This window comes from Syngnathus leptorhynchus, chromosome 10 (assembly GCF_054491065.1).
Source record: "Syngnathus leptorhynchus isolate UIUO chromosome 10, UIUO_Slep, whole genome shotgun sequence".
NCBI classification, from domain to species: Eukaryota; Metazoa; Chordata; class Actinopteri; order Syngnathiformes; family Syngnathidae; genus Syngnathus; species Syngnathus leptorhynchus.
In genome coordinates, this window is record NC_141204.1 from 10,159,385 (window position 1) to 10,176,720 (window position 17,336).

The 17,336-nt window shown below is 38.9% G+C and overlaps 1 protein-coding gene across 2 annotated transcripts in view; it reads right to left on the minus strand.

The window, feature by feature from the left end:
• The window catches only part of plpp4 (phospholipid phosphatase 4), a 38,443-nt gene extending 21,788 nt beyond the window's left edge, over window positions 1-16,655 (minus strand). For both annotated transcript variants that reach the window (XM_085922029.1, XM_085922028.1), the window contains exons 1-2: window positions 16,549-16,655; window positions 4,408-4,516 (exon numbers count right to left, since the gene is read on the minus strand). In XM_085922029.1, the coding sequence (XP_085778155.1) occupies window positions 4,408-4,516; window positions 16,549-16,637 (198 nt within the window). In that variant the 5' untranslated portion in view covers window positions 16,638-16,655. The remainder of the gene's footprint in view (window positions 1-4,407; window positions 4,517-16,548) is intronic.
• Between the last annotated feature and the right edge of the window lie 681 nt (window positions 16,656-17,336).

A 17,336-nucleotide genomic window follows, 5' to 3' on the forward strand; every position in this document is an offset into this window, starting at 1 on the left:
GGTTCGGTTAAGTGATCAAGGACACATTGACAGTACTCACAGTAAAGACAAGGATCTTTTTTTCTTATCTATCTGCAGTAAGTCTTGTTAAATTATTGAAAGGCAAAGGGAGAAGGAAGTTTTACAAGAAAAAAAAGACCCATCCATCTTCTTCTACTTATCTGTGGCAAGTTAGAGGGGCAACAGCCTAAGCATGGAGGCCAAGACGTCCTTGTGCCAAGCTACTTTGTCTCTTCGAAGGGAGCGCAAAAGGCGTTTTCAGGTCTGACAAGCGACTGTGTCTCCAACATGTCTCGCCAGCTGCCGAGGTGTCAGATTTAGAAATGACAATCCCAGCGACTTTAACCTCGACTAGAAACACATTTTTTCTTGGATAATAACTGTCGAAAAACATGCCGAGTAACTCAGCTTCCTCACACAATAAAAGTTTTTCTTGTGTCCTTACTCAGAGTTATTCTTATTAACTTGGTAACTTTGCTGTGCCACAATTTTTCATCATTCCCAAGTGGAGATCTCTCAGTTCTTTATGAAAGGTACCCATAATGATCCCCCACCGAGTCCAATATTCTTCCAGGGAGCCACTTTGCTCCAAGTAAGGTGTGCTCCGTCTGACGACAATGCATCAATTTCTAACTGCCCCCTTCTACAAAAATACCAAAAGAACAAAAACTCAACCCCCAAGCACAATTAGACTGCACTTTACCTCAGACTTGTTCTGGGAATGAAAATAAGGCTCTTTATTTATTTTATTGTAACAATTGATCTTTTTTATAACATCCATGAATTACCGTGTATGTATTTTCATAACTGTTCTCACCTTTGTTTCAAAAGGCATGCTTCACTATTTACCAGGGAATGTTAAAGCCATAACTTCCACTTGGAAAGAAAATTGCACAAGTAATCATTCGCTTTCAATATGATGTTGTCATGTAAGTAGTGGACAAATACAACTATGTAAAAAACAACAACTACAACTCAGATTTACTAATACAAGAAGCCCCATCCTATTGTAACATTGATTTTATTATTAGGAAATATGCAGTCATCATTTTGAAAATAATCTTGAAGGCAGCAGCTAAGAGTCAGACACTTAACGGTCAGACAGGTGTAAATGCAAAGAGGGGAGGACATTGCGGAGCACAAGGAAAATACAGTATAATGGACCTATTTATCATTCTTGAAATAATAATTAGGACCACGCAGACAGGCTTTGTTTCTCTGCCTGATTAAAAGAGAGTGAACTCGATGCCCTGCAAATATTGTCTCATTCTTCTATTACAGGTGACGCCAGACTTGATCTAGTAATTTCATAGTCTTGCAGTGAAACAAAGTTAAATTGAAAACAAGTACACTTTTCTTTGAACGGTCAAATAAATCATGGTTGAAAAAACGTCTGAATTTAATAAAACTGTCAAATTTTGATGTCAGGGTCTCAAGCCCACCTACCACAGACTGGTGCATAGTCGACACATTGACCACAGAGGAAATTTGTAATTATTTATTTATTTATTGGGATCCACAATTGATACTTAATGATGTACTAAATAAATTAGGCTTTCCCCCCTCTCATGCTACCCTGAAAATGTTTCTGTGCTATCAGGCACCTTGTTCACACTGTAACGGTTGAACCTGCAACTGCTTGGGGAATAAAATGATTGAGAGTGCCCATCACCACCGACTATTGCAGTTGCTCTCATATATTTTGAGATGACTGATGTGTATGACTGATGTATTCTTTTAGGCTGACCTGCTGATTGATCCGAGCTTGAATGGCACTGTGAGTGAGCCTTTGCTCCCATCGCCCACAAGGAACACACACATGCATACAAAAACATGCACGCAACCATAAACACCTAACAAACAAATTAGAATGTAGGAAAGAAAGCAAAAAAAAAAAAAAGAGACAAATCCTACATGTCACAAATGCAGTAACAAACTTAGTGGACTCAATTTGGCTTTGTTCCTGCTGTGCTTGCTTTGTTTTATTTAGAGATTAGATTGGTAAATTACTTAGTAATTTTTGCCTTGATACAAAATTATCTGTTATGTCCTCGTGTGATTTCTGTTCCCTAACTATGTCGTTGATGCTTTGGCAAATTGAATGTTTCTGGTTGACCTCAACTAGATTTCTATGAACTTGAGCTTTAAAAGGGGCATCTGAGCTTGAGCTTTAATAATAGCAAGAGTGAAAGTCCAGAGGTTTGCTGCAGATCTTTGAGAGATTCTTTTGGTTTAATCTTTTGGAGACTAAGCATGTGCTGGTGTCTTCAATGAGATTATTGGTATTGTATTGTCAGAATGCACTCAATGTTTATTTTAATGGTGACTTTTATTTGTGGTCTTCACCTGATGACAATTTATACTACTGGTCCCCCAGTCTGTTCTGATGGTATTACAATGTTGCCCTATATTGTGAAAAACTTTATATCATGCAAAGCTTGGGAAGGGAATCTCACAATAACTCTAAATGTGAATGCGCACTAAAGTGTAAGATGTTTCCATGCACTTCACATTCTTCAGCACGTTGTCGGACAGAAAGGCTTGGGACATTTATTAATACATCAAATTTCTGTCCAGTGTGTAAAATCTTTGCTGAATGGCTGATGTGGTAGCTTCCACAACAAAGTGCATTACAGATTATAAAGCTTTTAAGGGATGCCAAAGTATCGTAGGGCGTCAGTTGATTACTTACAGCATCAAAGGTGACCAAATTCAAAGTGATTGCATGAAAATGTGTCTTTTTTTAACTTTTTTTTTTACGGGTGACACCAGGGGCTCTATTTCTGTGCCTAGAGCAAGCCTGGTGTGAGGTACAGTGTGAAGCTATGCAGATGCAGGCTGAAATAAGTTACGTTATTTAACTTTTGTTGGCATAAAAACACTTGTTTATGCCCACAACAGTTGAAACCCTGTTAGAAATCAAAGCGGCTGCTCTCATTCCCGTTAAATGTCACGTGGCAGCACCATGCCGATAGTCGTTGACATGGTGAAAGAAGACACTGATTGCGGGTTGACGTAAATAGATTCCATTAATAAGCAACAGCCAGTAGACCGCCGCAAGCGGATGATATAAGTTGTCTACAGGGAAATTGCAGATCTGTTAAGTGGGCACTTGGAGACCACCTTTCACTCTGATTTTACGTGCCGATGTGTGACGGGCACGAAAATCTGAATACGCCAGTTTAGTTCTCTGTCTACAAATATAGAACCCCTAGAGTGCAATCAAGAATGATGGGGGAGGGGGGTTGCCTGCTTTATTTCACTCACAAGTCTTGAAATCATTTTATGGTTTGAATTCCCCAAAGGTGTGAAAAGTGTTCCGAGTGCCAAATTGTGAAGTGCCACAACAGCAGTGAAAGGTGTCAGCGCTGCTTCCTGTTACTCCCTCCCATTCTTCAAAAGTGCCATCTCCTGCTGATCAATTATTTTTGCCCTCACTTACCCCAGGGAGTTCTGTTCATATTTTTGTGCAAGTTCTTTTGCTGTCTTCAGGTGAGGTGGGTTAAGTACCTACTTTCAAGTTTCCAGTCTACCATCACAACGTGATCTTTCAATCAAGAACGCCTCTGGCAAGAAGTGAATAAATTAGCGTATTTTCTTGATCAGAAACTAATCTCTAAGAAGGGTGGCGATGATGATGACATACAATCTCAATCGGGACTTGTATATGCAGGATTGAAAAACCTAAAGTGATAAAATTAACAATAGTAATTCAATTTATCTGTGGTCAACAACAATGGTCAGATTAAACAACCAGGAAAGCCATGTTGTTGATTTTAAGGCAGTCTTTAGAATAACACACGCCAAAAGTTCATTTGTGATCTACACTTGGTTATTGTCTTAACAAAATATTATTTATGAAATGAAAACGCTTATCAATCAGGGCACTCTACAGTATTGGAGTTAGGGTCAGCAAAATTTTGCTGTTGCCACTTTTTATATTTTTGTAGTCCGGAAATTCCAGTAAATTACCAGAATAACCTCTGACAGATGAATCTCATCTTTTATTTCAACACACAACTGCAGTAGTGTCTCAAAATAATAGCTGGTTGTGGAATTAAATCTGAATTAAATTCCATGGTTGTCACCAAATCTTCCACAATGCGGTAAGTACACGTGACGGTACGTGCTCAGCATTGCGTGAATATTATTAGTTACAGTCATCTAAGCCCAGGATCTTCTTAACAGCCCAGTTTCTAACACCCATTCAATACTAATCAGCTAAACCACTAAAATACAAGAATCTACACTATTAATCATCCTAAAGGAAGAATTCTACTGCTGCACAAATGCGTATAAATTAAACAAAGAAAGTGGTTCAGCTACATGGAAATAATCACCATTTATATGGCTGCTATCAAGTTGGCTATAAATGAGAATGCATATCATGATATAGTAGGTACTTACGAACATCACTCTTTTGGGAATATGATCGGACTCAACCAGTGGATTCTTGTAGAGCCACAGCTCCTCTGGTTGGATGACTCGTTCGAAAGGCTCCAGGAATTCGGTAAACCTGTAACAAAGATTAAACATTTTAATTGGAATATTGTGCATACGGTGTGCTCTCATTATTTTGGTGTGACCTGGGTGGCTAAAAGGAGGTCTTGGCTTTGGAGTAATGACAACACTGATCACAGATCACCTTCACTACAATGCCCTGCTGACAGGATGGGGACAGTTTAGCAAAATACTAAAGGACCACCTTGTTCACTGTCATCTCAGCAAAGGTATTAGGTGAACTAAATTCAAAATAATTCAGTAGTTTATTCTGTTCCACAATTGATGCATGATATACAATGTAAGGTGTGACCATCTTAAAATATTCACAACGCTGAAGCTACAGAAAGGAATGATGAGAGCATAAATGCAGCAGCACAGAGCTTAGGCGAGAATATTTGTCACTGGTGAAATGAATGTGTTAACGACAGTGATGATTGTATTGACATTTTGTTTCCACGGATCTTGAATTTATTGTAAAGTTTGAAGAAATGTTACTTCCTTTAAAAACATGAATGTTCCACATAAATCACATCCTGAAATGTATCTTTTTGGACTGGTTTTCTCTTGACAATGTTTTTGTTACTCTTTGGTGAAGTACATGAATTTTATATTTTATTTCATTTTTTTTAAAAGCTATTATTTTGATTGTGAAAAATGCCAACAATTTCTTCGGAGGATTGCAGAGGGAGCAGCATAAATGGGGAAGCACGGACCTGCTTATCCACAGGAACTTTGTCCAACTTTTTTGAGGGGTATCCCATTCATTTTCTGAAGATGATCTTCACGAGGGTCGCGGGTATCCCAGCTGACTTTGGTCAGAAGGCAGGTTACATCCTGAACCAGTTGCCAGTCATTCATTCAGACATACATAGACAAACAAGCATTCACACTTAATGACAATTTGGAGTTTCCAATTAACCTGCCATCCAGTTAGACGTATCAAAAAGCGTACAAATAGTAGTGCATTATCTATTCTAGTAAACACAAGTCAAGTAATATGTTGTTCTTATTTTATTCTGTCACTCCGTTAGTGGCAGATAGTATGCTTCATTAATTATTTCTATTTTCAAAATTACGATCTCTACAGCACCTTTGTTCAGACGTTAGTGGGAGGGAATGCTGTTTAGGTGCAAGAATTAAAAACACAGATACGAAGCACAAAGTACCCAAACACACACACACACACACACACACACACACACACACACACAAACACACACACAAACACACACACACACACACACACACATAGAGAGACACCCTTCAGGTTATTAAATAGCAACTTCAGCCCACCTGTCATTCTATAAGGCTTATCTCAAATTCACTAGGTAGCTTCTTAATGAGTTTGAGACGGGCTCCCCCGAGGCACCTAGATATAAAGCTTCCCCTTCGCTTGGCTTCATGTTTGAACACAGGAAATAATAGTAGAGTGCAAAGAAATGAGTAGACCAAAGGGGAAGTAAAAAAAAATCACCAATCTTGACAATCAGACAGAAGACAGAATTTAATCATTGAGAAGATAACGCTCCTCAGTTTTGATTAAGACTCTAACAAAGGTATTACAAGGATACTGTATGCTTATTATTGTTGTGGGTGCAAGATGAAGTAGAAGTAAAACTGTTGTAGTTTTTAAGGGTTATTTTATTCTTTTTCCGAGTTCCTCCAAAGGGAGCAATCTATACTGAAAGTAGTAATGGGCCATGGCCATGGTCGATATATCCAGACATAAAAACGTATTATTATTTTTAACATGTCTATTTTTATTTTGAGGCCTGTGTGGACGAATGGCAGGAGGGGTTATTTTTAACAATTCAAAGTGTTGTTTTATTTTTGGGTAAAAAAAAGCTACTATAATTAAACTCTGAATGATTGATTGATAATGTCAAGGCTCGGACTTGCATGGCTTCTTCTCAAATAGGCTCATTAATCTTCATTGATTAAAGACAACATGACATTAGTAGCAGAATTAACTGAGAAGTGGATGACAAAGACGTTTCGTCTGCCAATTTAAAGAATGTTGGAAACAAACTGGGAGAACAATACCAAAGCAAAATAAATTCATCATGAAGAAGCAAGCAGCGGAAGGTTTGATATCGGCCAAGTCAATCTTGGGACATTTAGGTTCTCAAGACTGAAGGCATCAAGCAGCCAAACCAACTAAAGAATAACATGAGTGGTATACCACTGGAAAAGCGAACCTCCACAAATACAGCAACACATTGATTTTCAGTACATAACCGTTGAGACCCTGATTTTTAAATATTTCATTTTTGATGGGAAATTTTTTCAAGCTTCAGCAAAAAAATGAAGGACTTAACCTGAGTGTTTCAATAATTTTGTGGGCAACTATAGCTTTTGCATTTAATCTTATTAGTGCCACACTCATTCTGTGACCAGTGAGTGTATCATTGTAGTGAGGTGTAAATTTCAGCATTTAGGTTTGCAAGTCGGCGCAGTGGGTAGCACGTCCGCCTCACAGTTAGGAGGGTGCGGGTTCGATTCCACCTCCGGCCCTCCCTGTGTGGAGTTTGCATGTTCTCCCCGTGTCCGCGTGGGTTTTCTCCGGGCGCTCCGGTTTCCTCCCACATCCCAAAAACATGCTTGGTAGGCCGATTGAGTACTCCAAATTGCCCCTAGGTGTGAGTGCGAGTGCGGATGGTTGTTCGTCTCTGTGTGCCCTGCGATTGGTTGGCAACCAGTTCAGGGTGTCCCCCGCCTACTGCCCGATGACGGCTGGGATAGGCTCCAGCACGCCCGCGACCCCAGTGGGGACTAAGCGGTTCAGAAAATGGATGGATGGATGGATGGATGGTTTGCAAGTCACAAATTTCACAGCAGTAGACTGCTTGCTCAAGATGATTCTTTTCATTTGTGCAAAATTAAATTGCGTTTTGAGCAGGTTATTATATCCAGTCTTCTTTCTAAGAATTTGTCCCCAATATCCTCCAACAAATCCATACTCGCCTCAGAGGATTTCCCTTGGCTGGAGATTCAATTTTAGATCATGACTCATTTTCTCTTCTCTAACTAGAAACTTTAAAATAAAGACTTGAATACACTTCACATGCACTTTAATGACTTTTTGCACCAATTTCATCCTTGAGTCATTATATGTGCTCATCCTTATTGGAAATTAACTCACCCACCTAATTTACAGGCTGCCTCGAAAGCAAAAGGGTGTACATCATTTACAGCTATCACATGCTTTATCTCAGAAGGTGGCAGAAGGTGAGCTTTGATCACATTAGTCAAGGTGCTTTTAATTGGTAAAGCATAGTCCGCCAGCCTGGGCAGCTGAGAACTAACTTTAACTACACAGTGATAACAAGAAATAAAAAAATATATATAGCAGCCTTGTAGAAAGTGACTAAAGTGGTGATATGTAGCCCAGCAACAAAGTAAAAAAAAGATACTCTCTGATCAGTGCCCGACATCCTCACAAAGTTGAGAGATGGGCCCCCAAGATGGCCATAAACACCAACAGGCCTTAACTCATCTCTGCCTGCTGGCAACCTGGGGAGCACTTTGTCCTGTTATATCTGCTCTTGTTTGCTCTTTGTACAACGGAAAGCCTAATGGCTTCTACAGGCTCCATTACATCATAGATCTTGTAGTTTGAAAGAAAGAACTGTGAAGTTGTTTGGGAAGCTTCGATGCAAGATTTTGTTAGCAAATTGAAGCGTTGAAGTGGAGTGGCCCTGAACTGTTATAGTTCAGAAAGTGACAAAAGATTTTACGCAAAAGATCTCAACAAACAATATAGACCTTAAGTCGGGTTCAGCGTCACAAGATTTTTATAGCTAATAAAGGTTTTGGTGACAGTTCAGAACTGATTATTTGTATTACAGTAGTATGGAATTATTTCTGAATCACCTAAGAGATTCCAACTTGACAAATTCAATTTGACACCCCAAAATATGCAAAAGTTTCGAAGAAAGAAGCAAAGCCAATGAATGTATTTTCAAAACCAATTATTTCAGAGTGGTATAAAATATGTTGGTAATTTAATAGGGTGAGCACCTATCATGTACAACAGCCACCCTGGCCCTTACCCTGATCACAAGGTTTCCAGCCTGATTGACCACTAAACTAGTTAGATATTGCCATGGCAACAACAGAAATGCATTCTCCTTACCACAAGCTAGTGAACAAAAGTCATTTTGGAACTGAAATATGCCGACATATCCTATCTCATGCTGTATATCAGCAAGAAATTTAATTGATTTCCATAACAGGCTGATTCAGTTCATCTGACCTTTTCACACTCAGAAACATTCCAGCATTTTCTGTTCATCTTCATTACAGCCCTGCAAATAGGTCAGTTTATCCTCATTATCTCATTTTCGATTCCACTCAATCACAATACGGGGGGGTATTATGTCTCTCCATTCCTTCCAACAGCTGATGCACATTTGTTCAAGTTTATCAGAAATATTTAGAGACATCTGCAAAGGTTAAAGGGATGGTTTACCGTGGTGGCCCCGAAGTGCAAATCACAAACACAAAAATATGCAAAATCATTATTTTTTCCTGTACAACCTTTAGAAAGACAGACTTACCACCTCTCAATACAATGCATTAGAAGATTTAGTTAGAATAGATTAAATTTTGTCTGAAAGCGGACGGAGGCTCGAGCTCCTATTGAAATTCTGTCACCTCGTTTTAATTACCAGGTGGAATGAAACAAAGGCATTGCAATGGATGGTTCAAAGGTCACCTGAGAAGGCGTTAGATATTTTGCAAACGTCTCACCCTTTGTACGTTCAATCCTGGTTACACTCTGTTGACATACTCACAATAATGTGGTTACATGACACTTTTGATTACACCGCATGGTGGAAAATCTGTTAGGGAAGCAAATGAACTAAGCAGACCATCTGTTTCATCAGAGTTGGAAATGACTTTCCTCGCTGGAACAGAGGTTGGCAAATCTTTTTCACCTTTCTCTGCATCCTGTCACTCTCTACTTAAAAATCCAGCCATTTCATCATACTGCAGAGAGCTGTTGAGATGTGATTGAAGAGATTTCCAAGGTAATCGAATTAGAGATAACACTGGACCCAGAAGTGAACCTGGTTATCATTTCTTTTGGTTCATTTTGTCAGATTTCATGGCTGAACAATCCCAATCATATAAATGCAGGTGCTCTAGCCCCCTCCAGGTCAATGCCGCAGATTGAAAATGCTATTTTCTCAGAGCCCTGACAGTTATTACATCAACCAACATCTCCTACCAACTGTTTTCTTGGATGAAATGTGTGATAATGTTGGATGACAAAATTAGTTTTACAACTTAATATAGGTCTGTGACCATCATCATCAAAAGTGCATGCATCCATCATTGACTGTACTCAAACTCACAAAACTATTTCATATGACTTGAAAAAGCTAGATGGTACAGACAAGTAACCAACCATAAACTACATGAGCCAAAATCTAATCAAAATAAATCATAATCTCAAATCCAGTCATTTCTGGTCGTGACATCGGATGTAAGGTGTGGTCAAGTGTGTTTTTTAAAATGTCCAAGAATAATTCATCTGGATTCAGAGACTTCATATACTGTATGTTCCCCAAGCTTAATGAGGCAAACTGGCATTACATCATCCAACAAAAATAGTTTTTCGTGACTTTTGGCTCATCCCACCAAGGGAACACGACATTATTAAATAGCGCATCCGTGTCCCTAGCCTGGGAATGAAACCGATATGTGATTGACACACAGCAGGCTGACATTTATCAATTCAGTCATGCTCATTGTTCATTCTGGCACACCGACAGCAACATGAAAGAAATTCTGGAGGTGTCCTTTTTATTCAATCAGGACTGGATCGCCCAAATCCCAGAACATGCATTGAAATTGACAGCTTGAGAAGCCGAAAATGTTTTTTTCTCTCACACATTCACATAGGTATTCTGTCTAACTCTGCATTTGTTATGTTTACTAAATTTTACTCTTTACTTGAAAATATATTCCTTCAATATGAGTACACTCCAAGAATGGCATGAATGTCATTCATGATCTCTTTAATCACTTTAATTCTGGATTATTTTAGTGGGCTATATAGACTACAGTTGCTAGCTTCAGTTATTCTTCTTTTTCTTATGTTCGTATCAAGCCAAAAATGATCTAGGTGTGTGTTAGTTTTTAATAATTGTGTTGCATAACAGCTGTTGTCGCATCCTGAGACCATCTGTTTTTCCACCGGGTTGCTGATCTTTTCACGAGAAGTGTCTAAATTGTGCTTTCCTTAGTATGACATACTGTCATACTGGGACAATGTCATGTTAAGGTTTCCTAGAATGACTTGCAAGGTAGCCTTTTGCATCTATCATCCATAAACCGCGATCAAACATGTTCTATAACATGAGTAAAATGTTTTTTCACGTCACTATGGCTCCAGTGATGTCCCCAATAAATGTTGATGCATTAGAAATATTGTAAATGATAAAACTGGAATTATAGCAGGGTAAAAAGTGGTCACAGGGAAAGAAAAACAAGACCCTGTACATGTACCTTTTTTTCCACCCACAGTAGCTACCCAATATTGTAAATAAAAATAAATACATAAATTCTGGTTTGACAGAAGATTTTTTTTGACTGGCCAGCAAAGTATGAAATTTATACAACTTAAATTACATACGATAAAAGGTAGAAGTTACTGAGTTTAAGGACACACAGCATTGAATAACTTTTTTTTTTTTTCCCAGCAAAAGATATTGTAAAGTACAACTATCCATACATTAATAATAATAAGTAGTTAAATGTCGTTGTGATGTTTTAAAGGTCAATGATCTACACGTTCATCATTCGGGTCTAAAGTAGGCCAAAGTACTTTGACATTTCCATTTTTCATGACATAACGAATGTGATCAGACACACGTTGTATGAAGGTTCAGAGGCAAGAAATTGGTTTCCAAAGGGATTTGGACTTGCTTGTTATAGAGAGAGAAACCTGTGAGCCAAGATAATACGTAATTGGAGGGTGCCTCTTTCCGCAGCCCCACAGATAAGAGTATAGAGCAAGGTGATGGATACGAGACGAAGACAAGAATGACATCCATTTAATGGAAAAAATATTGGTATGTATGTGACTGTATATCCATATAGGAGGCAAAAGGAGACGGAGAGAATAAGAAGGATATTTCTGAAGTGAGAAGGACGACTACCTTGACAGGAAACTTGTCACCTCCAAGATCTTCACGATGCCCTTCTCAAGTATCGACCGGCTGTACCTTGGTTTCAGCACAAAGTACGCTTCGATCTCTTATGGACATCTGTTAGTTTCATTTTTTTGTTTCAGTGTGGTCCACCCTGCATTATCGAAATTCATTATAAGAGGTTAGGCAAGTGTACAGTGTTTAATGAATGTACATTTCTACTTATGACACACACATCCATCGTTACCTTGTTGAGTTACTTCTCCTTACATATTCAATGCAGAGGGGATATTACAAAGCAGGCGCTCAGTATGTGTTCCTCAAGGACGTCTCCCTGGAGGATTACGAAACGAGTAGGCATCTTTCAAGTATGCCGCTATGAACATTAATGTCTTTATAGTTCGAATGAGGGCATAAGTAATTATATGGGGGGGATGTTCTGTAAGTACAATTGGTTTCGTCATATATTTGACCAAGATTGTGTTTTTTTCCACAAAGCCATGAAGACTTCAAAATGTCCTGTTTTACTGACAATAATTTTACTGAGGTAAAAGAAGGGAGATTGTTTTGCAAGTGATCCAAGTCTAGGGAAAGAGACACAAAAAAATCAAGCAATTGTACAATTGTACTTTCTCTCTTTCTCTACTTCTTCTTTTAACAGCTCTCATAAAAAAAGAGAATGAATAATTTAGTATGTAAATACCAGGGGCATCTCAAATCATGCAAGAACATTATCAAATCTACACTCACCAATTATGATCCATCTATATGATCTAATACAAGAGATGTAACAAGATTTTTAGTTAACCTTCGCTTGACTAAATTAGAGCAGTATTAAGGCAAGACGGCTTTATTTATACATTATAGCGCAATTTCTACACATGATAACTCAGTGTTTCACATTGCTACAAAGCAAAAAGCAAATTTTTTTTTCAAAGAATATAAAACATTTAAATAACAGAAGCATTTAAGACAAAAGCAAAGTAGAGAAATAAAAAGTAGATTACTTAAATTAATAAAAGAACAGAAACATGATTTGGGAAAAAATTCATTATGCTCTAAAAGACCTCAATCATAGATACACAAAGTGTAGGTTTGACAAGTATTTACACTTCGGGATAACTGTTGGAAGCTTATTCCATTTGTGTGCAGCATAACAGCTAAATGCCAATGCACCATGTTTGCTTTGAACTGTGCTCGCTATTAATTGACCCCAGTCTGCAGACGATAGAACTCGACTGGGTTAATTATTCATGAACTTTTTTTTTCCCCATGTATTTATGTCCAGGGGCAAAGCACCAAATTTAAATTTCACAAGAGAAATTTGAATTGGGACAATTAAAAGACTATTCTAATTTTCTGTGTTGGTTCCTCTCACTTGTTTTTTCCTATGACAAACACCATTGAGATGTTAAAAATAATGACATAATTAAAACCGTAATTGGTGTCACAATCTAGGTTGTATTTCTTGCCCGTGGTATTCTTCAGGCTGAACTAATTGAATTGCTTGTGTAACAGTATCATAAATCCAATAGGTGTTTTACACAAGGATCAATAAGTGAACCCACCTGGGGGTCTCGTCTGAAGGAAGATTATTTTCCGCTGTCAATTTATGTTTGCGGCCGTCTCATATGTTATTTTTGCACCAAACTAATGAGGACTACAGATTGGATGACCTCCAATTCAGGGTCTCAGATTTCAGAATAACAAAACAATAAAATAATATAAGTAGCAGTGTAATATGCACCTGAGAGCGACATGGGGAAAAAAATGCACCACTCTGTCTCTTGAATAATAATATAGATTGTAAATTCTTAGAGAACTGAAGCTATGTCGTGTTTATGCAAGTGTCTTGTTTTTGACTTGTTGCTCATCTATTTCTGTAATCGCAGTAAAGTAAGATGTAAGTTTTGCTCTGACAATGTTCAAATCACTCCGACATTAACATGATATGAGCAATATAATGTAAGTGACAAATGTCTGGCTCCATCTTTGCAATAAGAGGCAATAGATTCTGCTTTAGACAACTTTGTTATTAGCTTTAGCAAAGATGGATCGATTCTGTTTTAACGTGAACACCACTCCTCAAAACAGCAGCTCCCTTCTTCAGACAATTGCTCTATGTAGTAGCTTTTAGATTGCACCGACTTAAGACCCCTTTTTTTTTCCAGCTGTCATTTCCCAAGTCTTAATCTATATAATATAAAATCTATTAGATCGCCCAAACTACTTCTATTTTATCTGTGCCATTTCGTTTCTCTCTGTGGCCTCCCGTGTCCTTAAATTTAAGTATTTATTATAAGCCACATCTGTAAGTACGCTTCTCTCTTTTTCATTATTAGGCTATCAATCATGAAGTGAAAGACACAGGTACTTTAAACAACAGATATGAACTCTTGATTATTTTTTTTTCCCCTGCAGATTGCTAGTAAAATAAGTCCTAGCCTTCTGCATTAGGTATTTACACACATTTTTCAGATAGGAGAGTGATCTCCATTTGGGTGGAATGACTTTATGTTACTCTAAAGAGGTTTCTGACTTCTGGGGTGCTTAGCAAAATGTAACGACTGCACCGGATTTACCGTTTGGTAGAACAGGGTCAAACAGGCATCACGCATGGTCAGACCATTGCCTGAAGCCAAGAGCTGAAGCAAGGACAAATAAAATTAAATATACCCCTACCGGAAAATTCTTTCTGTCAAAACTGGAATGTGAATAATGTGTTAGAAATCAATACTATCAGACTGCAGATGTCCAGAGCTGGGAAGAGAATAATACCACTGGAGATGAAAATGTAAGCATGTCCACAAAAAAGCCATTTCTTAAAAAAACTCACCTATTAACGTGTGAAATGTCATTTTTCTGGTGGTGTCAAGGACATATGTATGTTAATATAAGGTCATGATTTTAATTTAGACAAAATAAATCAAACATTGAATTTTGTGGAGTTGTCATCTTGTGGCATCTATATGCAATCACAAAAAAAAAAAGGCCAGATGTGTCTAACAGCAGAAACGAGAAAAGAATGAATGTGTCCCTCCAGAAAGTAAATGGTACAACCCATCCTTCAGAAGGCCTTGAATAAATCAACCAGAGCAAACTATTTAACTTCACCTCATATGTAAGTTGCCCAAAGTTATCTCATCAGCGTGGACTCAAAAAACCATCATCCACAAAATGACTGGGGGCCAACATTGCTTCTCTATGGCGACAATGGCCTTTTGAGTGGAAATTTGTTCCATCTGCCCCTGAAATCCATTATCCTTAACTTCAAGTAGGACAAGGCCAGAGCGGTGATGGGGTTAAGTGGAATCCCCCGACAGTCCAATGATTGATATATAGCCACAGTGGCAACTGGAAGGAAATGGAGGGCCGAAGACAAAGTGCAGAAGGCAGGTCATAGATTGCAGCACCCAGAGGGTGAGAAGAATCTAAGCAAGGCAGACAGTCCTCGGTTGTTGCGACTGACCAACCGAGCCTGTGTCTAAAATGACCACGGAGAGGAGGGACACCAGGATAGGACAGAAGGAAGATAAAATGAGGGCTGGTGCACAAGGCCAGCATGGAAGACATGGGAGGAAGCCTCAAGCTGAGTTATCAGCCGGACAGATGTGTGGAAAATGCCACAAGCTCAGCTGAATGTCTTCATCGAGCCCTACCATGAAACCTGAGCTGTGCCTTCTGCTAAGGCTTCTTATTAGGCTGCACAACCAAAATGCTGACAATAAATAGTGGAACAATAACTTTAAATCAATGGAAAAAGAGCACATAGGGCACACAGGTGTGTAACGCAAAATGATGTGAATGAAAAACAATTATTAAAGGACATTAAAAAACCAAACAATACATTTCCCAGTATATTTACAGCTAAATGGTATTCTCATGTGTAAATGTTATCAATGCGGTAATTATTATTAATCAATTAAATGAAATGTATTTAAGCAAATTCTGACTCACTTAAAAACCACAAATCGGCAGGTATTTTTGACGAGACAAAAATTAAAATAAAGCCTCCCCAATGTCCTCAATCAGCAGACTTCATTCTTGCCAAGAATGATGAAAGACTCTCACCTGCTCAGAAACAGATACTACAATAACTGGAGCCCCCCAAAAATACTGTCTGCAATGGCACTGACTGTTAACTGCAAAACTCAATTCATTACAGCAATCACAAAGTTCTTAGCTGCACCCTTGAGGCAGATTTCAGATAGCTCTTCTTGAAGATTGTAATCATGTAGTTTTCATATGAGTTTGAACCACAATACACCACAACACATCAGAAACCACAGAGGGAACATCTAACAGGCTCATTGCGACACTTGAGTGTAATAGTAGAATGAATTCTCTCTGACATGTTTCATTACTCGAGACAGACAGATCACCTAGCCCAAGGACACAATTTAATGAGAATATATCCAAGTCATTTAGGCACTGGAGACATCAATTCCATATCAGAGGAGCTTATTTTGGACTGTTTTACATGATCAAGGTTTGAGATCATCATGTGCCTGATGGCCAGCTCTCTTTGAAAAGTGCTCAGCTTTTTTTTTTTTGATAAAACTTCTCCTCCCAATGATCTTCGTAAAACTAATATCTACTTTGAGATCATATTGAATAAACTACATGAGAATAACTCGTATGTTTAATGTATGTTGTACAATATCGGATTTGATGTTGCAACCTGTTTGCTTCTCAGGCGGCTTCCAGTTCACTGTCCATGGTCCTGATATGATAAAGAGCGACCCCTATTGGCAAAACGGTATCAATACAGCACAGGGGAGTCAAACGCATGCCGTTGACGCCTTCAACAACTTAAGTAAAACCAGAAATCGTCTCGATTCGTAGCAACATCAAATAACGGAACGCATATACCGACTTTACTTACACAAAAACTCCAAAGAGCATAACTCGGATTCCAATTTCCAAAGCCAGGTCCCGCACGGTTTTCCTTCTGTCTGGCGATGACATGTTCATGGAGCTGACTCTCCTCGTCAAGTGTGACGGACAAAAGGCAGTTCTAGGTCCACGTTTCAGTGTTTACTTTTGTAATCCGTTTGAGAGGGGGGGGGGGGGGGGGATGAAGAAAAGAAAAGCAGCTCCCCCAATCACACGCTGCGCGCTTCCATCACGATACCTGGAGCCTTCTTTCTTCGCCTTTCTTCGTTCTCTTAACCCCCCTGACTCCCACTAGTCCCCTTAATGTCCACTCCAGGGATTCTTTTAATTGCTACTGTGATCACGACAGCCCCCACTTTGTCAAGTTCAACTCCTCTCCTTCCACTCGATGAAGCCGACACACGAAGGAGGAGTGAAATTGAGGAGACTGTGAAAAGTCCGTCTCTCTCTCTCTCTCTCTCTCTCTCTCTCTCTCTCTCTCTCTCTCTCTCTCTCTCTCTCTCTCTCTCTCTCTCTCTCTCTCTCGCCCTCTCTCTCTCTCGCCCTCTCTCTCTCTCTCAGTCTCTCGCCCTCTCTCTCCTCTCTCTCTCTCTTGCCCTCTCTCTCGCCCTCTCTCTCGCCCTTTCTTTCTCTCTCTCTCGCCCTCTCTCTCTCCCTCTCTCTCGCCCTCTTTCTAAATACAGTACATTATATTTAATGTAGGAAATACATATACATTTTCCATTTTTTTTGTAGTGTTGTTTAGTATTTGACACAAAAGAAATGACTGAAATGTAG